Here is a 25,771-nt window from a genome sequence, read left to right as displayed (position 1 = left end):
TCTCACACCTGGTTTTGCTTTGTATTTCGTTCTGTTTGAAGAATTATGTAATATTTTTAAGATAGATTAAGTTGGTTTATGAATTCAAACTATATTTAAAGTAATTTCAGCAACTTTTTTTTTAAACAGTTGCAGTTCAAACCCCTGGTTTGACATTTTTTTAATTTTCCTAAGCAAAATAATGTACACGAATCGAATAAAGAGGGGGTGATAATTGGGTATTTATTTACGTTTTTCAGTCATATAGAAATCAGAAAATATAACACTTCTGAATTTGAAACAAACCGTTGAGCGGATTCGAACGGCCGACTTCTAGAACAGAAGTCCGACCTCTAGAAATATTACCAATGAGGTCAAAAATTAAATATGATATAATTTTGTTTAAATTAATTTTTATTATTAATATAATTAATTATTAAAAGTAATTATCTCATTAAATTAAACTAAACAGTTTGTAACAGAACCAATAGAAGAGAAAAACTTTTTTTTAAAAAACGAGGAAAAAAAAGTTACGTCAGTACACGCGTGATGAAAAAAAATCTCACATTCAGTTGACGCTTCGAACTTTCCGCCACGTCACGGGCAACTGGAATTGAAAATAGGTCAATGGACTGTGATCACATCTAGATAACCATATAATTAACAGCTACCCTAGGTCCCGACAGGTTAGGGCCAATATTGAACAAGTTCTACCGTTTTTGCCGAGCGTGTGAGATTTTTTCCCTATGTGCGTGTACTCACGGGTTAAGACTACAATTTGTTCAAGGTTTAAAGATAAGGAAATCAGAACTCGTCTTTTACGGGAAAAATCGGATTTTTCTTTCAAACATGCTCGAAAAATCGGAGCCAGCCTACTTAGCTTAGTTGGTAGTTGGTAGTGCGTCTGCCTTGTAAGCGCTAGGCCGCGGGTTCGATTCAAACATGCTCTGGAAGTTGCGAGTACAATGGAACTTTCTATTGAGGAAAGTAAGTTGATGGAAAACAAACAAGAGTACACTCTACATAGAGTAGAACAAAATCTTCTACCTACAAAGAAGAGAAGTGAAAATGTTGCCAATCTGAATCAAACTAATCCTAATATTTCTACTCACCCCAGGTACCATCCTAGCAGTTCTATCCATTGCTACCGCTGTCCGCTGTGGTGATTGCCATCATAAAGCTGACATGTGCAGATTCAAGAATGAATTCTGTAGATGTTGTGGTAAGCGGGGTCATATCCAGTCATCCAGAGTGTATGTATGAGCAAGAATAAAAAAGCTCAGGCAAGAAAACCTCAGACTATTTGTAAATTATATTTATTATTAATTTTAAAATAAAATTTCAAAGTAGACATTCAATTAAAATTTTAAACAAGAAATTAAATTAAAACTGTAAATTAAAATTTTAAACCAGAAATTAAATTGAATTTGTAAATTTTAATTGCACTTTACCCCCCCCCCTTTTTTCAGCAGGAAATAGCTTCAAGATCAAGACTGTCATACTTTACAACAATTTTGCTCAAAAAAGCAACATGTTGGAAGTGTATGATGACGGAGAATGTCTGATACGGATAGGTGGGTGTGCGGACTACCATTACTTAACATAGGAAGCAAAATACAACATTTGTCGGAAATGTCTGAAGTTTTGGAAGTGTATGATAAGTCTGCGTGCTGCTTAAGAGTTCTTCCTTCAAATCCTTTATCTTTTCTCTCCTCTCCATCTCATCCTCAATGGCTGACTTGCACAAATCGTACATTTCCATCCGATCTTCAATCATCATTTCAATTGGTAAAGTACCAGATAGTACTTCTTCCTCTTTTTGGACTTCTAGTCTTGTGCTTCAAATAGGTCCCACTAATGATTTACATAGAAATCTAGACCCAAAAATAAATAATTGAAACATCCATTTTCACCCCCGGAGGCCATCAGGGCCGAAAGTTTAAACTTCATTTTGAATCACAAATCATTAATCAAAATGAATTTCCCATTTGAGTGCTTCTCCTATTGACAGAAGTACATGGAAAAATTTGGATCAAGGTCAAACTTGTTTAACAGTACTACGTTTTTTAAGGCCTTTAATTTGATGTATCTCAATCAGGGGGTTCCCATTTAAGATTTTGAAGTTGAACCCCTGGGGTTGACCCTGGCTCCAACCAAAATTTGGCGACTATTACATTTTAAAAGACAAAACACTACCCCCAAATTTCAGCTTTTCATCTCTAGCCATTCAAAAAATATTCAGGGGTTCCAAAAAATGTTAAACAATTACAATTATTGAACAATAGAAGAGAGTCTCCTCGGATACAAGGATGGAGTATCCAGGTTTGGATGAAGAGTGGTCCCTGTTCAATCAAAGAATTACAATTGATGATTCTCATGAAAAATATAACTGTCCAAATGTATTTTTTTCGTAAAGATCGTCAAAAATAATAAATAATCCGAAATCAATCAAAGAAGAGATGAGGCTTTTGTTTATTTAACAATACTATTATTTGATTGAAATAACGTCAAAATTGGGCAAGATGTTTGTGATCTAGTTTAATACTCATCAATCCGTCCACAAACACTTCTTCAATATCCCCAGGATTAAAAAAACGTGAGACCGAAGCAAAAACCAAGCCAAGTACCTCCCTCATTTTTTTTCCTTGTAGTCTTTCTTCAGATGATCATTTTGAATATTCCTAATCCATGACTGGGCCAAGTAGAACCTACGTTTCTCAAAATCTATGACCACGTCATATGATGTAGGTATCATAATGAAATAATAGTTAATAGTAATGATGAGAGGTGCAAAGACGTAGCAGTAGTCAAATCATGGCACATGGGAAGATCTTCCTACAAGTAGTAATCAGAGCAAAATGATGAGAGGTGCAAAGACGTAGCAGTAGTCAAATCATGGCACATGGGAAGATCTTCCTACAAGTAGTAATCAGAGCAATTAGATATTCGGTCCTCGGATACCTAAAAAAAGATGGGAGCAATGTTCAATGCATTATTTCCCGAGGGTGACATCATTCAAGGTAACTACATATGTCGGTGGCACTACCGAGAAAATAGGTAATACATTTTTTTTTCAAAGTAGCGAAAATACAAATTAAATTATGTCAATATATTTATAAATAGGACTGTCAAAGTTCCAAGTTTATGTAACAAAATCAGAGCAATTAGATATTCGGTCCTCGGATACCTAAAAAAAGATGGGAGCAATGTTCAATGCATTATTTCCCGAGGGTGACATCATTCAAGGTAACTACATATGTCGGTGGCACTACCGAGAAAATAGGTAATACATTTTTTTTTTTCAAAGTAGCGAAAATACAAATTAAATTATGTCAATATATTTATAAATAGGACTGTCAAAGTTCCAAGTTTATGTAACAAATATTTGACAACATAAAACAGTAACAACTTTTAATAAATGAAGGATTCAAAAACGTCTCAATTTGTTTGTATTCATGGCCTTGTATACCAATGTTACCAATAATATATTGAAAATAAAAATACCAAAATACTAATAATGAAACTATATAGTCACAAGTGCATACATCTAATTTCACTATTGAACTGAACCTTTTCCCTCTATCTAAACAAGCTTGGTGTTGAAAGGCAAATATCCAGTGGCATAGCGTGTGATCAATAATAATCGAGAGTACCTAATGCATCAAAATATTCTTGCTACATATTGCTCTCACCAACTCACAATATAGCTACTAGCTATACTTACGTCCATATGAATACCTACTCAAAACAAAGTCTAGGTCTTCCGGTGTTCTCAGTTGTCTTCAAACATATCACCAGATCCACCTATACCAGGTTTAGGATAGGCACCAAATGTATTTACATAGCTGAAACACAGAATAATAATAATAATAATAATCTTAATTACTTAACTATCTTGTTGCCGGGGTGGCTGTGGAGTGCACAAGTTTAAATAAATCTTCCATATGGAGGTCAATAGTCGATACCAATACGAATAACAATATATGGAGTGTTTGTGGTGCTCAAAGACCGATTTGTCACAAACTATTAACTAAACTAGTCTAGTTTACTTAATGTCTGATGGTTTTGTTAGGAGACTTACTTGTTGCCTAAGCGACGGTTGGGTTCAGAGGCTGTAGGAGGAGGTGGAGGACCACGTTTCTCCAGTTCATCTAGATAAGTCAATATAATCTGAGTTCTCTCCTCAGGGATATGTTCTAGACTGAGGAATCGTTTATCGTTACGAAGAATTTCTTCAATCTCTGACAAATAGTTCTCATTCTCATGCAAGAGACCAAGTGACTTGTGTGAGATCAGTTTAGTTTCCTGGAAATATAAATGAGGTTATTTTGAATATATGTATAAACTTTAAATTAACATTCTTCTTCTTCTTGGACATTTTAATTTTTCAATAACTTTATTTATTAAAAAAATACAGAAGTAATAAATATGTAGCATGATTTGATAGTATTTAGGGAGATTTTTTTTTCTTCTTCTTCTTCTTCTTCTTGGACATTTTAATTTTTCAATAACTTTATTTATTAAAAAAATACAGAAGTAATAAATATGTAGCATGATTTGATATGTCACACAAGTACCTTTGAGAAATATGTAGGATTCGCGAATAATGTCGCGAACACTGCGCAAATTGCAAACAGCGAAATAATCGAAATATTGAACCAAATTGAAATAATAATGAAACCATGAGATTTGGGAGCAAAAAACACTCTGATTTGAGGGGTCGCACTTGTACTTTTGAGATATTTTTTGATTTCGAAAATTCCGCAAAAACCGCAAACCACAAAAATTCCAGGGTGTTTTTTTAGAGGTTTGTTTTTTAAACAGCTATAAAAGACATGCTATTTGAGGTATTGACATGATGTTTTGTTTATTGAAAAGGTAATTTTATGCAATTTAGTGTTTGAATACTAAGTTTGGGTATACGGACCCCTCGGATAGTTGGAACGAAGCGATACATTTGGTTTAAACTTTAAATTATTTTGTGTTTTGTGAACACATAATTTCGCGCAATTTTTCTCCACAATCGTGCGATTTGATAACTTTGGATATTTTCTTTCGGAATACTCGTATGTGTAAAATTAAAATCATTAGTTTATGATGATAAAATGTAAACTTTGGACCACCGGAAGACAATATATTCGCCGTTTTTGCAGATATACGGCTTCAGATCATGGAAAAATGGTCGAAAATTGGATATTCCGAACTGAGTTTCATTCGATTTATTATTTTGTGTTTTGTGAACACATAATTTCGCGCAATTTTTCTCCACAATCGTGCGATTTGATACCTTTGGATATTTTCTTTCGGAATACTCGTATGTGTAAAATTAAAATCATTAGTTTATGATGATAAAATGTAAACTTTGGACCACCGGAAGACAATATTCGCCGTTTTTGCAGATATACGGCTTCAGATCATGGAAAAATGGTCGAAAATTGGATATTCCGAACTGAGTTTCATTCGATTTAGCCGCGGCGCCCATACACCCGAAATTTTATTCAGAGTTCAAACACTAAATAAGAAACAATTTCAAATAAAGAAAAAAATCATGACCATACCTGAAATAGCATGTCCTTTATAGCATTTTAAAAAACAGACCTAAAAAAAAAAAGTAGAAAATTAATCTAATATAAAAAAATTGATGTGTGTTTGAGGGCAAAAATTCCATCATCCGATTGTCATGAAACTTGTAGAAAATTAATCTAATATAAAAAAATTGATGTGTGTTTGAGGGCAAAAATTCCATCATCCGATTGTCATGAAACTTGTAGAAAATTAATCTAATATAAAAAAATTGATGTGTGTTTGAGGGCAAAAATTCCATCATCCGATTGTCATGAAACTTTATCTACCTACCTATGTAGGTACCTACCTATATAATAATAATAGTGCTTATTTATACTGCTCGCATAGGACTGATAATCCGATTGTCATGAAACTTTGTAAACTCATTACTACACTATTTTCCGGTTAATTTATGTTAAGCTACGCCGACTGAGGCCAGAAAATGGATGGGTGACTTAAGTGGTATGGGTGTATGTGTGTGTGCGTGGTGTGGTGGTGTATGTGTGCGTGGTGTGGTGGGTTTGTGTGTGTGGGGTGTTGTGGTGAAGCACGGGTACAACAGCTTGTATGCAATAAGAAATGGGGGTTCTCATTTAAAAAGAAAGTTGGCACCCGATTTACGGGCTTCGTAAAATTTCAATATCCACATCAAAAATCAAAGAAATGCGTATTTAGTCCGCCCTTCCTTTATTATTACGATAGTAATAAAAAAAGGTATAGGTAGTGGACGAACTATTGTATTGGCTTCGGTGTCAGTGTGTCTGTCTGTTCCCATAGAAGGACATATCCAAACCTGGTCCACCTAAATCAAATTAAAGGTCTTTTTACCAGGAACACGAAAGTGGTGGTGCAAATTTTGTTCAGAAAACCAAAACCAGAAAAGCAAAAAAATGATTTTTGGGGGATTTTTTTCACATTTTCTCACGGGAGGAAACCGATTCGGTCCCAAAACCCGTTTTTTTTTTTAATACCAATTGGGTCCCGAAATCCCGAGGGTCAGTGACCAATTGGGTACCGAGGACCAATTGGGTACCGAGAGTTTGAGGAGGTCCAAGTATCAATTGGGGGCACGGTTGGTTTAGTGGTAACGCGCTTGCTTGCCATGCAGAAGGTCCCGGGTTCGAATCCCACCATCGACAAAAATTTATACTCGTTTTTCGATTGCAAATATTTCAACGGGTTACTTTCTGGTGTTCCCGTGTTGACCCAGCACCTAAATGGGAAGTATTGTGTCTCTTCTCGCCCATCTGATGAGAGGCATACTACGGGATGGGCATGCTACGACACAGACCACAAGCGTCCAATGTAGCAGTTGTTTCATCACTACGAAATAAAAACGGCGGTGAAACACTCATCTTAAAAAAAACCCTTTCAAAAAATATACCTACTCACCCATCTGGAGCTCCCCAAACATCTGTTACCCAGAACCTACTACTCACCCATCCGGAACTCCCCAAACATCTGATACTCCCAGAACGCAGTGTTGTCATCCGGCCGCACATTCTCCGGCTTCACCAATCCGGCAAACACCTCATCCGGAACCACATAGACCTGTTCGGTCGCTTCTTCTTCTTCTCCTTGGTAGCTACTGGCGTCCAGAGAGTGTTGGGAGAGGCTGGGAGCTTCGACAGGTGAGGGTGGGCGAGATCGGGCGAGTACTGCTATGTCTCCAAGGGGGATCTGATTAAACGCAAAAAAGAGCTTTCACAATTTGAGCAGTGACCAGTGTTATTATAGGGTTAGGTAAAACACAAAAGACAAGTACAAAAATAACAGCAATAACGTTCATGTTCATAGTTTAGCATACAGAAGTTATAGCATTACAGGTATACGGGACCCAATTGGTAGTAAGCCCGGGGCCCAATTGGTTGTTCTACCCTCAAACACCCCGGACCCAATTGGTAGTCGACTACCTTAAAAAAAAAAGGTCATGGGACCGAATTGGCGTTCTTCCTTTCGCACACAGATGAGCTCTGATCTTGAAATTTGCCGCGACGACCTATGAACTCAAAGGGAGAATGTTTTAGATAACACTTCAGCCGATAATTTAAGACCGGTTTTAGCGTCACCTGTGTTAAGCTACGACGACCAAGGCCAATAAATGGATGGGTGACTTGAAATTATATTGGTAATTAGGGAACATTAAAAGGAATAGAGGGGGAACGGGCTCTAGTCTTGATTTTATATCATTACATGAAAGAAAATCAAAAATTAAATCAATAAAAATAAAGTGAATATTAAACAAAATAGGTAGGTACATAGGTACTGATTACTTTAACCACGATCGAATAAACTACGGGCTAAAAAATTCCCCGAGGGATGGGCCAAGCTTCTTATTTTTATTATTATTATTTTGAAATTTCAAACAAGCTCCGTGAAAAAAGAGGTAAGCATAAATTCTGTGACACCCTGAATTAATTACAACAAATTGCGTAATAATCATGATATCTGAGTATGCACTTATTTTTTCTTTAGCTTTTCAGGCCATTTGTGCTCTTGTCCTGCATCAGGCAGAAAAATGGTTTGTTTAGGACGATTTACAATATCATCACAGCTGTAGGAAACTTGCGTGCTATTTCTATTTTAACCTTCTGAAACTTGCGTGGTTTGTTTAGGACGATTTACAATATCATCACAGCTGTAGGAAACTTGCGTGCTATTTCTATTTTAACCTTCTAGTTGCGTACTAAAATGAAGAAAAAACCGACTTTTTTAAAACTGGGTCTTTTTTATTTATTTTTCATTAATGATGGAGTTTTTTTTATTATTATTAGTACCTACGAACATTTAATGAAAAAAAAAACCATTCCCCTGTTTTCCTAATTTCGCTCAAATAATTACGAAGTTCTTTTCTATGTTTTCGAGCCCTATACTAAAACCAATAACACACAAAAAGTTGATCATTTGTGAAAGTTCTTTTTGCGTGCTACCTAACCATATAATTCCTAGAAAGTTGATCATTTTGCGAGGTATCTTTCGCTGTCTACCTGTTTTTATTCAGTACGCAAGTAGTACATCTTTAGTAGGTACGCAAGTATTACTGTTTATCTGAAAATTTAGTACGCAACTAGTATATACTGCAGTATGCTAGTAGTAAACACGGATCATCACATAGGATATCAGATGAAGAAAGGGTACCAAGGAGACATATTACCTGGAGCAACTCCCTGAACTCGGCCTTTGCAGTAGAAGTTTTATCTTTGAGATAATCCTTGAACTCACGTTCACATCTCTGTAATCAATGCATAGCGCCATAGAATAGGTAATAATATATGTAGTAACAATAAAAATACGCATTTCATAAGGGAAAAAAAGTCACAACCATGACAAGCATAGACTACTTATTATTATTAGTACACAATTTAAGCTTTTTTTTTTACAGAATTATGAAAACACTTACACGATCACTAGAAGAGAACTTGGTATAGCGCGGGTCTTCTTTGATCAATTTACGAATACAGAATTATGAAAACACTTACACGATCACTAGAAGAGAACTTGGTATAGCGCGGGTCTTCTTTGATCAATTTACGAATGTCTTTCCATGAGCTAGATAGCGTTACCTCAGATGTTTCGTTCAGTAACTCTCTGAAATGCAAAAATAATAATAATAATAACTAGTATACACAAACGGACTTCTCAAACAAGGCACCTCTATTCCGCGTCTCATTCTACTAGATATAATATGATATGATATACTAGAGAAATGCAAGGTGATTAAGGACTACACGGCAGAGTTTGAGCAGTACTCCTACCTGTGATCTGTGGTTGGATGACATGCAGGAGGTCCTGGATCAATTCCTTACCTATGGCAGTAGTTCTAGTTTTTATTGGAGTATCATGAGAAAAGTGTTTAGAGAAGAGAGAATTCCGGAAGATTGGAGAGATAGTACCAATTTACAAAGAAAAGGGTGACATCCAAGAGTGCAGTAACTATAGGGGAATAAAACTCATGTCCCAAACAATGAAAATGTTTGAGCGAACCATAGACAAACGGTTGAGAATGGAAACAAACATCTCTGAGGAACAGTTTGGCTTCATGCCAGGAAGAAGCACCACAGACGCAATATTCGCTCTGAGACAGCTGTTGGAAAAACACTTGGAAAAAGAAAAATCACTATCCATGGTATTTATAGACCTAGAAAAAGCTTATGATCGAGTGCCACGTGAAGAGATATGGAGATGTTTGAGAGAGAAGGGAACACCTGAGAAGTATGTGAGCATAGTGAGAGACATGTATGAGAGAGCGACAACTAAGATTGGAAGCAGTGTATTCCTGTGCAAGTAGGACTGCACCAAGGATCTGCCCTAAGCCCATATCTATTCGACCTGATAATGGATGTCTTAACAGAAAATATTGGAAGACCGGCACCTTGGTGCATGATGTTTGCAGACGATGTTGTTTTGTGCGGAAGTAACCCAGAAGTAATGAATAGGGAATTGGAAAGTTGGAGAAGAGCATTAGAAGAAAAAGGACTCAAAATCAACAGGATGAAGACGGTGCAATTGAACTTTGGTACGGATAGAGGAGAGTTGTTACACCTAGATGGACAAGCACTGAATGTCGTTGACAAATTTAAATACCTGGGATCAACCGTGAACAAAGAGGGAGACTTGGACTGCGAGATAGCACATCGTGTGAATGCGGCATGGATGAACTGGAAGAGAATGTCTGGAGTTTTGTGTGATCGGAGAATGAATCTTAGAATGAATGAAATAGGCCAGCCATGATTAGGAACTGAGCGGCAGAGTCAGCGCGTAATACTTCTGGAATTACATAACGTGAAAAACAAGCCTTCAGCTTGTTGATAATTTCATTTGAAGTACAATGGGGCTCAACCAAATGACAATTTTTTTCGAGATAGAGTCCTATTCCGATGTAAAAGTACCCAAAAAGTGCATTGGCGCACTCAAAAACATCAAAAACGGTCCCTAAATCCCCTAAAATGTCGCTAAAAGGTCGCAAAAAAATAACGTTGAAACAGCCATGGTTTACACATGAACTGACGTCATCACGAACTGACGCATGAACTGACGTCATCACGAAAAAATGGCTGCCCGCGAAAATTATAGGGGCTCAACCAAATGACAATTTTTTTCGAGATAGAGTCCTATTCCGATGTAAAAGTACCCAAAAAGTGCATTGGCGCACTCAAAAACATCCAAAACGGTACCTAAATCCCCTAAAATGTCGCTAAAAGGTCACAAAAAAATAACGTTGAAACAGCCATGGTTTACACATGAACTGACGTCATCACGAACTGACACATGAACTGACGTCATCACGAAAAAATGGCTGCCCGCAAAAATTATAGGGGCTCAACCAAATGACAATTTTTTTCAAGATAGAGTCCTATTCCGATGTAAAAGTACCCAAAAAGTGCATTGGCGCACTCAAAAACATCCAAAACGGTACCTAAATCCCCTAAAATGTCGCTAAAAGGTCACAAAAAAATAACGTTGAAACAGCCATGGTTTACACATGAACTGACGTCATCACGAACTGACACATGAACTGACGTCATCACGAAAAAATGGCTGCCCGAAAAAATTATAGGGGCTCAACCAAATGACAATTTTTTTCAAGATAGAGTCCTATTCCGATGTAAAAGTACCCAAAAAGTGCATTGGCGCACTCAAAAACATCCAAAACGGTACCTAAATCCCCTAAAATGTCGCTAAAAGGTCACAAAAAAAATAACGTTGAAACAGCCATGGTTTACACATGAACTGACGTCATCACGAACTGACACATGAACTGACGTCATTCAGAGGAGCTAATTCGAAATACCGGGAATACAAATCAGAAGCCACCAAGTACCATCGAGTATTCTGTTTAAACAAATCACAGGAAACAATTTGCCAAGGTCGGTCAGGAAGTTCTGTTGGCAACAAAGGTTCATGTGGATTGTTAGCAAATCGAACACAAACAGGACAGTTTTTAATAAAGTCTTCTATATCTCGCAACATATTTGGCCACCACACTGCATTTTGAGCTCGCAATTTGGCTTTGTTCATACCTAAATGTCCTTTGTGGCATTTATGTAACATGTCATTTTTCAGTGCTTGAGGAACTATAATTCTGGAACCTCTCATAAGTAGCCCATCACAAAATGAAATTTCATGTCGAACATGAAAATAAGGTAACAAGGGATCATTTGCATCAATTGAATTCCATTTCGAAGAAATCTTCTCACGCAGTCGTTCAAGGAGGATATCATTTTCTTGTGCTCTCTGTAGATTTTTCAAATTTTCATCAGTTGTAGGTAAGGTCTGAATAAGTAACTTTACATACACTCTTGTATCTTCAGTGAGCTGCCACCATGTTTAGTGGTTTTAAAATAGGGAGAGAAGACTTCCGTGCAGTTCGGTCAAGTTCAAATATTCGACTGACTTTATTAATTACAAAACTGATTGACCACAAGATCAGGAACCCATAGCTGGCGAGTTAGCCACTATTAAACAAAATATACGTCTCTGTTCGATTACAAAATAAAGTAAAAAAATTCGAACTAGATACAGGAAGCGCAGTCTCCATTCTATCGCGACATGACTTTGAGCATTTGAATTTACAAATCAAAATTACAGAATGTCCTAATATTCGTTTTCGAGCTTACAATAAACAGCTCATAGTGCCTGAAGGGTATGTACATATTCTGATCAAGCGCGCCGGGAGGCGCGCGAACGTCGTTTTCGAGCTTACAATAAACAGCTCATAGTGCCTGAAGGGTATGTACATATTCTGATCAAGCGCGCCGGGAGGCGCGCGAACGTCAAGAGTTCGAAGCGCCGCCCGGCCTATATTAACACGAAACAGAATTTCAGCGTTTTTCAGCATTTTCACATCAACTTTTCTCCCACTTCCCTTTAACTTTAAGCAAATTTTATTTGATATTCCTTGTCGGACGTGAAAATGGATGCGAAATCTCCAAAACCCGAACTTTCTACGATTTGTTTAACCGGTTTTCTGATAGGCTCAAAAATCTTGAAAATCGCGAAAAAATTTTTACTTTCTATTACTACAGTATAGCGGAGCTATACTAGTAATGAAAGTATTGCAATCGGTCCAAATTTTCAAAATTGGGAACTTCTTCTAGTACCATGTCCATCACTGAACGTTGGTAATCAAATTGGCTAATCTTATTGGATCTTGAACTTTAATTCTAACAAACCTGAATTAACAAACAAAAACAGAAGAAAATGGAAAACAACATAAAAAAAATCTAAATAAAAACTTACAAAAAGGTACCAAGAAGATAATTTCACTGCTTTAAATTTTGAAATTTAAAATAAATCATGAATTTTGAAGTTCTGTATAATATGTATACAATTATTTGGACAGGTTTATCCGCTCGTCGGGCTTTTCCCGTAACATAATATTTATCTATATTCTATCAGATCTATTAAATAAAATTGTAGATGTCTGTACATTGTAGAATCGTTATTCTTACTCCTTCTGCATTCACGGTTCCAAGAATCACATTAGAAAAATTTCTGTCTGTCACGCTAAATAGACCTTTTTTTGTCCTCTTTTCACGAGAAAACGGCTCGACTGATTTTGATTAAATTTTTTGTAGTTGTAAAGAGTACTCGGGGTGACATGGGCTACTTAAAATCATCACATTCCATTCTGATTCAAAATGGCGGCGGTTCAAAGTTTTGCCTATTATGCTGAATTTAAAAATATGTCAGGGAGAGCGTAGCGCAACCGTGTGCGGTGTGTGTGTGTGTGTGTGTGTGATGGATGTTTGTGTGTGAATGTGTGTGGTGGGTGTATGTGTTAGGCTCGATACCCGAATTCGCTCAATGAGCGAAAAAACAGCTCACTCCGCGGAGTAAAAAATGCAAAATGCTCATTCTCCGAAATTCGGCAATTGATGGATGTTTGTGTGTGAATGTGTGTGGTGGGTGTATGTGTTAGGCTCAATACCCGAATTCGCTCAATGAGCGAAAAAACAGCTCACTCCGCGGAGTAAAAAATGCAAAATGCTCATTCTCCGAAATTCGGCAATTGAGCACCAAGAGAAAGAAGGCTAAACTGCTCACTCCGCGGAGTGGAAAATACGAAATGCCAGACCGCGGATGTGCGTTTTGAAAAATGCTCAAACCCCGATCTAATGGTATACTGCGGGACTGAACCCCTTGTAACTTTTACCACTTACCAATAATAGTAAAATATTATTTCGTTACCCATGAAATTCGACGTAGATTTCAAAAATGAAATTAAAAATAGGGGTTTTTGTTTGAATTTGAGAAACGACGACTTTTATCCAAAAAGAGCCACTGTTGGGGTTCGAACCTGGATTTTGACATCACCATCAAATTTGTCAAGGGCTCTTTCCTACCTTCAGAGAAAAACAGATAGCCCAATTAATTTGGCCATAATTTGTTATCATCAAAACTCGTATAATGTACGTTTCACTTCGTTCAAGTTTTTCAGTACCTACATAATTATGTACAAAAACTAGTCAATAAAAATTATAAAAAATTACATTTGTGAAGTACTATATCAACTTACTTTCGCGTCGTGCCCTTTGCTATGACCTTCGGACCTTCCTCAACATTTTATTTTTATTTTCTGGCCAGTATCATAAATTTTAAGGAAAAACCCTCTTAGAAAATTACAGAAATGGCTATGATTTTGTCAGTTGTTCCAGTTTTTCACCTGTGTGTAGTACTGTGTAGTCTTAATAACTTCAACCCAAAAAAGAGCCACTGTTGGGGTTCGAACCTGGATTTTGACATCACCATCAAATTTGTCAAGGGCTCTTTCCTACCTTCAGAGAAAAACAAAACTTCAAAATTCCTTCCACTCCGCGGAGTGAGCATTTTAGCCTTCTTTCTCTTGGTGCTCAATGGCGGATTTCGGCATTTTAGCTTTCTTTCTCTTGGTGCTCAATGGCGGATTTCGGCATTTTAGCTTTTGCATAAATTCAGTCCGCGGATTGAGCTATTTAGAGTTGCTCAACTTACTTTCATTTTTTATTTTAAGAATAAAAATTCTTACAAAAGAATACATGTCATGTAGAGGAATTCAATAGTTGTTAACAGAGATTCAGACAAGGTATGATATCTCATTTCGTCATTTCCTATTTCTTTAATAATCTGATTTAAATTGTGAAATGTATATGATTATGAAATAAAGAGATATGTATTTATATTAAAAACAAAGACGTTGAACAATCCCTATATTGAAATATTAAACATTCATTTTTCTATGCATAGTCCAATGAAACTTTGAATGTCAACACATACACGACCGGCGATTTTGTTGCTCATGTCCCGCTAGGACCTGTTTTGATATACCCCAGTAACATGAACAGAGAGGAAAAAATTCAAGCACACTTTGTCAAATACCTATTTCAAAAACTAAATGGATTCTACCCAAAGTACCCTTGCAATATAAGCTATTGCGCCCTGACAGAAAACATCCCTAGATAAAGATAAACATTTCTATATTGATAATTAAATACACTCTGTATCTAGGTATCTAGGGGCATGGCAGTACGGCACCAGGTCAAGTTCCGGCCTGAGCACGCTAGTGTGTTATATTACACGAAACATTTCGAAATTTATACAAATTAATGGACATCAATGTATGAGTTTATGGAATGGATGAGTAAACAACTCAAACATAACAATCAAGGGTAGGTATTAGTAAAAAAAAGGAAAGAAAAATTTAATTAAAGCCATAAATCCAGCCCTGGTTGTCAGATCGAGCTCGATCTTATTAAAGTAGATATCTAATAAATATATAAAAACTCAAGAATTCAATTGAGAAAATCTACATGATAAAACACGAAAAAAAAACAACTTTTTTACATGAGAGTGAACAGTTTAAAATATTTTTTTTACGCAATAGGATGGTATCGAACCTACGTACATAGCAATGATATGACTGAAAGTATCTAAAATACGTGCTGGTGGAGCTCGCGGAAAATCAAACGCTTCTAATACTGATGGTCAAGGGTTCGATTGCAAAAAATACACCATCTGTACTTTGTCTCGGCCATGAGTATGTTATGACCGACCATAGCACCTTTTTCTTGAACACTATTATACAATAAATAACATTGTATACTGTACATTGGACATACTGACCCTATATAAAATCATCTCTGGTCAAATAGATTCAATGGATTTGGTTGGCAGTATTCACTTCAAAATCCCATGCAATAGAATTGTCTTGGCCATGAGTATGTTATGACCGACCATAGCACCTTTTTCTTGAACACTATTATACAATAAATAACATTGTATACTGTACATTGGACATTCATTCAACAAGGATCAGCTGAAAGACGTTATAGAATTTTATCCTTTTTCATAATATAATTATACAGCTTTCTAAATGTTCTAGACAGCAATCTTGAGATTCTCCAGTGGTGATAATCTTCCACCCCAGAGTCTATTCCTTCAAATACCTTGATCTATAAGAGGGCATTTAGAAATATGGAAATTAGTTCTACAAAATCAACTCTGTCTTCAAGATAACATTGAAATATGACAATAGATGTTATTCAATAGACGCAGGCGTGAAAGTTTCAAGTACTTGAAGACCCCACGGGAAAAAAGATGGGAGTCCACCTTTTCTCATTTCGAGAAAATCGCGTTTTAAACTTTGAAACGCTATTACTCGATCTGTCAGTATCTTTTAGTAAGTTCTCAAATCAAGTTGCAAAATGTTTTATTCCTATTAGCTAGTTACGTAAATATTATGTAGGTAAATATTTACATTCTATGTTTTTATGTTATTTTATCCCCCCTCGTACTATCTCATACAAGTAGATTTAAGGAATTTTGTAAATTACATGTAACATGCCATAATATTGTAATAAAATATAATTGAATTGAATATGTCCATTCCCCTGTTTTCCTAATTTCGCTCAAATAATTACGAAGTTCTTTTCTATGTTTTCGAGCCCTATACTAAAACCAACGTGTTTTGGCACTAAAATCTGACCATCGAAAATTTGACCCGATTACATTACTTTCCTTCCTATAGGATAAGGAAAGTAAAAAGCAGATCAACTAAGAAAAGGAAAAGAGGAAAAAAAGTAAGAGTTACAGGTTACTGAGTTGCATTGACAAGATGAGGGTTGTTACCTGAACTTTTCTCTCTTCTTCTTAGTGAGCTCTTCAATATGTTCGTTGAAAAGTTTCTCTTTCTCATCTCTATCCAAAAGATCAGCCGAATCCCAGCGATGATCTTTGCGTAGCTGACGCTTAGCCTCACGCCACGTTAGCTCCGAGTTACGAACCTGAGATGAAAATAAAAATAATAATGATAAAAAATCTGGTGTGAACATCACACGACTTTCCTTATCCTATTGAATGATGCTTATTTGAGTGTTCTTTTACCCTAACTTTTAAGACCTTGCCATCGACAACATGTGGAGTACCTATGACAAGTACTTGTAGTGAAACACTTACCAGATCCGCAAGCAGAGCGTTGAAACAGGCGATGTAGTACTTGTAGTGAAACAGTCACCAGATCCGCAAGCAAAGCGTTGAAACAGGCAATGTACTTGTAGTGAAACACTTACCAGATCCGCAAGCAGAGCGTTGAAACAGGCAATGTAGTACTTTTAGTGAAACAGTCACCAGATCCGCAAGCAGAGCGTTGAAACAGGCAATGTACTTGTAGTGAAACACTCACCAGATCCGCAAGCAAAGCGTTGAAACAGGCAATGTACTTGTAGTGAAACACTTACCAGATCCGCAAGCAGAGCGTTGAAACAGGCAATGTACTTGTAGTGAAACACTCACCAGATCCGCAAGCAGAGCGTTGAAACAGGCAATGTACTTGTAGTGAAACACTCACCAGATCCGCAAGCAGAGCGTTGAAACAGGCAATGTACTTGTAGTGAAACACTCACCAGATCCGCAAGCAGAGCGTTGAAACAGGCAATGTACTTGTAGTGAAACACTCACCAGATCCGCAAGCAAAGCGTTGAAACAGGCAATGTACTTGTAGTGAAACACTCACCAGATCCGCAAGCAAAGCGTTGAAACAGGCAATGTACTTGTAGTGAAACACTCACCAGATCCGCAAGCAAAGCGTTGAAACAGGCAATGTACTTGTAGTGAAACACTCACCAGATCCGCAAGCAAAGCGTTGAAACAGGCAATGTACTTGTAGTGAAACACTCACCAGATCCGCAAGCAAAGCGTTGAAACAGGCAATGTACTTGTAGTGAAACACTCACCAGATCCGCAAGCAAAGCGTTGAAACAGGCAATGTACTTGTAGTGAAACACTCACCAGATCCGCAAGCAAAGCGTTGAAACAGGCAATGTACTTGTAGTGAAACACTCACCAGATCCGCAAGCAAAGCGTTGAAACAGGCAATGTACTTGTAGTGAAACACTCACCAGATCCGCAAGCAAAGCGTTGAAACAGTCATTTGGTTGTGCCCCATTATTATACTTGAAAAAGCTTGTGGATGCTTTTGCAAGGAGGATTTTTCTTTTCATTGCAATTAATAGACATATTAAATTTCTAAAGCTCGATTTAGACGATGGCAACGTCACGTCATGCCTTGTACTCCAAATCTCTATTACTACATTTCAATGGATGAAAATGTCATAGAAAGTAATTCTTCATAATGAGTCTGGAGTAAGTTATGTAAACATTACGAGGCTTAAACTAATACAGATTAGTTCTTTAGAAAGTTCACTAAATGTTTTTTCTTCTTCTAAAAATATGAACCGGTATGTAAACATTACGAGGCTTAAACTAATACAGATTAGTTCTTTAGAAAGTTCACTAAATGTTTTTTCTTCTTCTAAAAATATGAACCATGGTGGTTCGTCCACTGAAGCCATTAAAGTGTGTCGCATTTTACAAATACAGTCCACAGATAAGGGTTAAATTTATTTTCCTCTAACCATGTGGTAAAACAGATTCCAAATTCACAACATGGCTTGCGTCCCCTGAATCCAACTTAAGATTGAAGATAAAAATACGAAATATTGAGTAGAGAAAATAGGGCCTGAAATAATTACAACTTCCGGTAGTTTTGGAGTAGCGTTGAACAGAATTTACAGTCAATTACAGGCTACATTGTAGAAGGATAAAACTTGCCACAGTGTGCCTAGTTGTGTAACTTGTGTTTTTAATACTGCCCACAGGCCCACACACTATCAAATTCAATACTATTGACATGTTGACAATACATATCTATATAAATAAAATTGTAGATTTGTCTGTACATTGCTTAGAATCGTGAAATTTTTAGTTATTCTTACTCCTTATGCATCCACGATTCCAAAAATCACATTAAAAAAATTCTGTCTGTCTGTCTGTTACGCTAAATAGACCTTTGGTTGTCCTCTTTTCACGAGAAAACGGCTCGACCGATTTTGATGAAATTTTTTGTGTCTGTTTAAACAAATCACAGGAAACAATTTGCCAAGGTCGGTCAGGAAGTTCTGTTGGCAACAAAGGTTCATGTGGATTGTTAGCAAGATTCATCTCTCTTGTGTTGTTCTCTCTCGTTGTCTCTGTCTCTCAGATGTACAGCCAGTGTACGTTGAACTTCTTTCTCCCTCTCACGCAATGAAGCTTCCTGGCGAGCTTTTTTATCTGCGTCCTTGTCTGTTTCATTCATTAGCGTGTCTCCATCTCCTTCCTAGAATAAAAATAGAATATACAGGGTGAACACAAAAATCGTACACGACCTTCCCTTAATAAAAAACCCCGGTCATAACTTTTTTCCAGATTTTAGTGGTTAAAATCTACACAATATTTCCATTAAAATTTAAAATAAGTGAAATTATCTTTTTGATACATTTCCGTAAGTTTTTATTTAGAAATTTCCCTGACAGCTTTTAAAATTTCAAGAGGCAATTTGATCATTTAAAAAAGGCGGAATCTGCCGGTATGCAACAGGAATAATATCTCTGAAGTCTCAGCTTTCCAACAATACCCATAGTGTCCCATAATGTTAAATTTTCACGGAGCTAAGATATTATTCTTGATGCATGCCGACAGATTTCGCCTCTTTTAAATGTCTAAATAAAAAAATCTTCTTTCTTTCTTCTTCTTCTAGTACCATGTCCATCACTGAACGTTGGTAATCAAATTGGCTAATCTTATTGGATCTTGAACTTTAATTCTAACAAACCTGAATTAACAAACAAAAACAGAAGAAAATGGAAAACAACATAAAAAAAATCTAAATAAAAACTTACAAAAAGGTACCAAGAAGATAATTTCACTGCTTTAAATTTTGAAATTTAAAATAAATCATGAATTTTGAAGTTCTGTATAATATGTATACAATTATTTGGACAGGTTTATCCGCTCGTCGGGCTTTTCCCGTAACATAATATTTATCTATATTCTATCAGATCTATTAAATAAAATTGTAGATGTCTGTACATTGTAGAATCGTTATTCTTACTCCTTCTGCATTCACGGTTCCAAGAATCACATTAGAAAAATTTCTGTCTGTCACGCTAAATAGACCTTTTTTTGTCCTCTTTTCACGAGAAAACGGCTCGACTGATTTTGATTAAATTTTTTGTAGTTGTAAAGAGTACTCGGGGTGACATGGGCTACTTAAAATCATCACATTCCATTCTGATTCAAAATGGCGGCGGTTCAAAGTTTTGCCTATTATGCTGAATTTAAAAATATGTCAGGGAGAGCGTAGCGCAACCGTGTGCGGTGTGTGTGTGTGTGTGTGTGTGATGGATGTTTGTGTGTGAATGTGTGTGGTGGGTGTATGTGTTAGGCTCAATACCCGAATTCGCTCAATGAGCGAAAAAACAGCTCACTCCGCGGAGTAAAAAATGCAAAATGCTCATTCTCCGAAATTCGGCAATTGAGCACCAAGAGAAAGAAGGCTAAACTGCTCACTCCGCGGAGTGGAAAATACGAAATGCCAGACCGCGGATGTGCGTTTTGAAAAATGCTCAAACCCCGATCTAATGGTATACTGCGGGACTGAACCCCTTGTAACTTTTACCACTTACCAATAATAGTAAAATATTATTTCGTTACCCATGAAATTCGACGTAGATTTCAAAAATGAAATTAAAAATAGGGGTTTTTGTTTGAATTTGAGAAACGACGACTTTTATCCAAAAAGAGCCACTGTTGGGGTTCGAACCTGGATTTTGACATCACCATCAAATTTGTCAAGGGCTCTTTCCTACCTTCAGAGAAAAACAAAACTTCAAAATTCCTTCCACTCCGCGGAGTGAGCATTTTAGCCTTCTTTCTCTTGGTGCTCAATGGCGGATTTCGGCATTTTAGCTTTTGCATAAATTCAGTCCGCGGATTGAGCTATTTAGAGTTGCTCAATTGCCGAATTTCGAGGAATGAGCATTTTGCATTTTTTACTCCGCGGACTGAGCTATTTTTTTGCTCATTGAGCGAATTCGGGTATTGAGCTTAACATATGCAATACAACATTCTTCTTATCAGTTATATGCTGACGATGTCAAGATCTATAGGCAGATAACCAGCCAAAATGATGTAATACTACTGCAAAAAGATCTTGACTGTTTACAACTTTGGCTATCAGAAAATAAACTCTCGTTCTGTCCGCTTAAATGTGAATTAGTACGTTACAGTAGAAGACACAATATTATCCAAAGTTCCTACACAATAAATAACATCACTCTGAAAGTAATCAACCAGAAAAAGGATCTTGGTGTCTATTTCGATCACAAACTTAATTTTGGAAGGCATATTGAGTGTACAATTAACTCCTGCTATCAAATTCTTGGCTTTATAATGAGAACCCTTCGAAGCACGGATGATCCTGATCCTTATCTCCTTCTATTTAAATCCCTAGTCCTCTCTAAATTGGAGTATGCCTCTGTAATCTGGTTTCCTAAAACCCAAAAAGGTATCCATTCACTTGAGTCTGTGCAAGCGTTGTTCACTAGACGTCTCTTCCACAGGCTCAATGGTTTCTACCCCGCATATCCTGAGGGCATATCTTACTCAGATCTACGTGAAAACCTTTGCCTCCAATCCATTGAAAACAGACATGAAATCCAATCACTGAAATTCAATGGATTTGGTTGGCAGTATTCACTTCAAAATCCCATGCAACAGAACCAGAACCTACAATCCAATAAACTTTTTTGAAATTCCTTCCCACAGCCATTCTGACCTATCACCTCTTTTCAATCTATTAAAAATATACAATATTTACAGTGAAAACCTTGATCTGTCAGTATCTTTTAGTAAGTTCTCAAATCAAGTTGCAAAATGTTTTATTCCTAATAGCTAGGTACGTAAATATTATGTAGGTAAATGTTTACATTCTATGTTTTTATTTTATTTTATCCCCCCTCGTATTATCTCATACAAGTAGATTTAAGGAATTTTGTAAATTACATGTAACATGCCATAATATTGTAATAAAATATAATTGAATTGAATTGCCAAGACCTTGCCATCGACAACATGTGGAGTACCTATGACAAGTACTTGTAGTGAAACACTTACCAGATCTGCAAGCAGAGCGTTGAAACAGGCAATGTAGTACTTGTAGTGAAACAGTCACCAGATCCGCAAGCAAAGCGTTGAAACAGGCAATGTACTTGTAGTGAAACACTTACCAGATCATGTATTTAATACAAAAAGTAGCTCACCTCTTCACCACTACGAGCGCCAGTGTCGTCCTTTTCTTTTTCTTTCCTCTCTCCTCGTCTTGACTCTCTATCCTTGTCCTTCTGTCGTCTTCTCTCCTCTTTCAACTCGTGAATATAATCCCGGAAGATGTCCTCACGTAAAGATCCAGAGTCCACAGCTTTGTATCTCGGGTCCGAATCAATCTTTTTCTTTATTTCCGAATAACGAGAATGACGATCAATCTCTGATGTTTCCCGAAGGAGAGAGAGAAAATCTTTGCGTACCTATGAATGGGGTAGTGAGGATCAAGAGGAAGTAGCAATGGACATGAAAAATAGAGAGGGAGGTAAAAGAAAGAGAGAGAGAGAGAGGGAGGGAGGGAGAGAGAGAAAGGGGAGGAGAAATAAACAAGCGCATGTTAGTTGAATTCTGAGCCGTGTCGTGGTAATACCTACTAATCATTTGAATGTCTATCTACTATTATTATATGTATTTTGAACTTTGACAAATAAAAATAGGGAGGGGGTGATATGATTTATGTTGAAGGTAACTGAACAGCTTCACTTGAATACCTGTTAATCTCTCTGAAACAATATTAATAGAAAATCCATACCATTATGATATAGGTGTACATAGCTGGAAAGTGTAATAGTCATAATGAAAACTCTAACGTGTGTATTTTAGGAGCGATTTAATTTAAAAAAAAGTTTAAATACCTACAATGTATTTGGGGAGGGGAGGGGGAGTTTGCCCATTTCAATAGAAGGGGCGTTGTAAAAAAAAAGTTTGCGAACCCCTTATTTAAATAAATTAAACATTTGAACATAGAAGTTTTTGATTCTGAACTACGTTTTTTTTTTTCAATTCCTATTATATCAATAATGTCAACCACACTTCATAGAAATTAATATCTAATAATATTACAATAATAAAACACATAACAGTATTCAACACTAAACTAAAATACATAGGTAGGTATAACTCCTGCTGCAACAAAAGAACTTGGAATTAGAATGTAGAGCTGTACAAAACAAATAGAAGTTACATAGGTACATACATAGATTAAGGAAAGATGAATCCGGTGCGAAGTGCTAGAAACCTTAGTAAAGTTAATGGAGAGACCAAACTGAAGCAAACCTTTCATTGCATAATGACTAGGAGTTTAGCCTTGGTTGAAGTTTTTAACTTAATCTGACTGGTTGATTTCAAACTTTTAGATTTCAGAAGTGAATGGAGAGACCAAACTTAATCTGACTGGTTGATTTCAAACTTTTAGATTTCAAATTGCTTAATCCAAGAGTTGAACTTAAACCAAGTTTAAACTGAGAATGTGGTCCCGGCCAATAATAGATTAGTACTAGATTTCAAATTGCTTAATCCAAGAGTTGAACTTAAACCAAGTTTAAACTGAGAATGTGGTCCCGGCCAATAATAGATTAGTACGTTCATAAATTAACAATTAAAATTAAAAAAATCTCCTTTGTGAATACGAAAAAATATTTTGGAGGTAATAATAATAATATTGTTAAAGGTCCTATTGATTGTAGATAAAGAATATCTGTTATCTCCTTTGTGAATACGAAAAAATATTTTGGAGGTAATAATAATAATATTGTTAAAGGTCCTATTGATTGTAGATAAAGAATATTAAGGCAACAACAAAAAGCTGATTAATAATAACTAAAGCATATTTTATAGAAACGTTGTACGTTCATAGAGGAGATGAAAATATGAATCACCTTTCTGTTGCTGTTGAGTTTAGCGTTAAGGTTCTCTAACCTTTTTATCCCATTAATAAGAAGGGATAAAATAAATAATATTGAACGTTTCTTATTACATACATCTTATAAACCCTACACAGGACAAGTGAGCGATTGAGATCCTTGGAGTAAACAGTCGGGAGAACCAATCAGATTGCAGCATTTCAACCTCTGGTCTGACAAGCACGTGAATCTGTGGGTACTTGAAGAGTAGAGAATCAAAATAACATATTAAGACATGGTACTAGGGAGGAAAAAAAGGACTACTGTTGAGGGGGTTCTTTCTCGAGATGTAAGCTTAGAAGATACAGTTTCTATTCACTTTCAAAATTAGGCAGCATTAAACAGAAAAGAACCAAATCAAATCAAATAATAAATTATTTGGGGTAAAGCAGAGAGCTTCTTCACGACTTCTTTGTGGTAAAGCAGAGCTTCTCTTATGGGTATCACAGCATTACTAAGTACCTCCTTTACTATTAATTCTCATTTAATCGTATCATCAATCTTTTTTCACTGGTAATGCCGCCACTTGTCGCTATTCGATTAAAGTAGCTACTCAATTTTCCTCAAGAGGCTGAGTGCACCCCGAACTCCAAGCATAGGACCGAAAAAACTTCCACCCTACCGGGAATCGAACCTGGGACCTCTGCCGTGCAAGTCTAGTGTGATACCCACTCGGCAGAAAAGAACCATCCACAAGGCAAGTCCCCTTATGGATGGTTCTATTCTGCTTAATGTTGTGCAATGGGGCTCAACCACTTTTTTTTTTTCTTCGCTGATAAAGGAAGTTCGAAACACGCTGATTTCAATAGAAATGCTTAAAATTTCATAGATAAAGAATATCTGTTAACATTTTGGAAACCTGCCTAAGACAGAGTTGATGTACATGCAACTAATATTTAGGTGAACTACAGGGTAGAGCAATAAAACTATCCTTTTTCAACAGGCCGCCCTGCAGCACAGCATGATGATTGATGATAGACAGTTAATTTATAGGTGTTTGGATAGCCAAGAGTTGGAAACTTTATCCTGAATAGAACTTTACTTTTTTAAATTGCCTTTTTCCTATGAAGAAAACGTCTTTTCTGATGAGGCATTATTTTTCGAGCTGTTTCAGTTGGATTTTGTTTGGTCTACTGTAAATTCTTTCTGTGGAGGACGTGGAGGTTATCTAAAGTGCCATGCCTTCTATGATCGTCCTAAAACTCTAGATGATCTGAAAGAAAATGTTTGAAGAGAAATTGACAGAATTCAAATTGAAATGCTTCAGCAAGTGAACGAACGAAAACGGCTTCTGAAGGAGGATTGTATGTAGCCTCCTAGATCAGACATGCACCCGGGATGACCTTATAAATGCAAACGACACAGCAATGTACACCATAGTTCTGGGAGAACTAAATCTAATGGTGATGTTTAAGACGGAAAGTAAGTATTTCCAACACCTATCTATGAATACGAGTACATATACTTATGGGGAAAATATATTTCTAACCTGAACCCTGTTTATTTTCACTTAAAATAAATAAATAGTTTTGTTTCTCTACCCTGTAGTTATAACGAAATCGGAGTGGAACGTTGATGTAGGCAGAAGAACTTCTGGCTTCTTTTACTCCATGCAGCTGAAGAAAACAAGTTAATATGAAATAAGAAAATACGATTCATAAAAGTTGCACGGATCTCGACCTGAAATATAATTGCAATTATTATACCTGCCTCGGTGGTGTAGTGGTCAAGGCGCTCGCCTGGTAAACAGGAGGGCGTGGGTTCAATTCCAGCCGAGGTATGGAATTTTATCCTCAATATAATTTGAGAATTTGACCACAATAATAGTAGTAGCCCACTGCTGGAGTAAAGGGACTTTTCAGTCCTAT

The 25,771-nt window shown here is 36.6% G+C and overlaps 1 protein-coding gene across 1 annotated transcript; it reads right to left on the bottom strand.

The window, feature by feature from the left end:
- Positions 1-3,413: 3,413 nt before the first annotated feature.
- Positions 3,414-22,774, bottom strand: LOC103510122 (transcription elongation regulator 1). Its single transcript, XM_026824256.1, has 9 exons — positions 22,754-22,774; positions 22,161-22,424; positions 19,013-19,177; positions 17,424-17,456; positions 16,651-16,805; positions 9,024-9,132; positions 8,699-8,776; positions 4,061-4,284; positions 3,414-3,824 (listed from the first exon to the last, which is right to left on the bottom strand). The coding sequence occupies exons 1-9, from the start codon at positions 22,772-22,774 to the stop codon at positions 3,752-3,754; spliced, it is 1,122 nt and encodes a 373-aa protein (XP_026680057.1). The 3' UTR covers positions 3,414-3,751.
- Between the last annotated feature and the right edge of the window lie 2,997 nt (positions 22,775-25,771).

The sequence above is a fragment of the Diaphorina citri genome, unplaced genomic scaffold, assembly GCF_000475195.1.
Source record: "Diaphorina citri unplaced genomic scaffold, Diaci psyllid genome assembly version 1.1 scaffold561, whole genome shotgun sequence".
Classification (NCBI taxonomy): domain Eukaryota; kingdom Metazoa; phylum Arthropoda; class Insecta; order Hemiptera; family Psyllidae; genus Diaphorina; species Diaphorina citri.
This window is presented reverse-complemented; position numbering and strand designations above follow the sequence as displayed.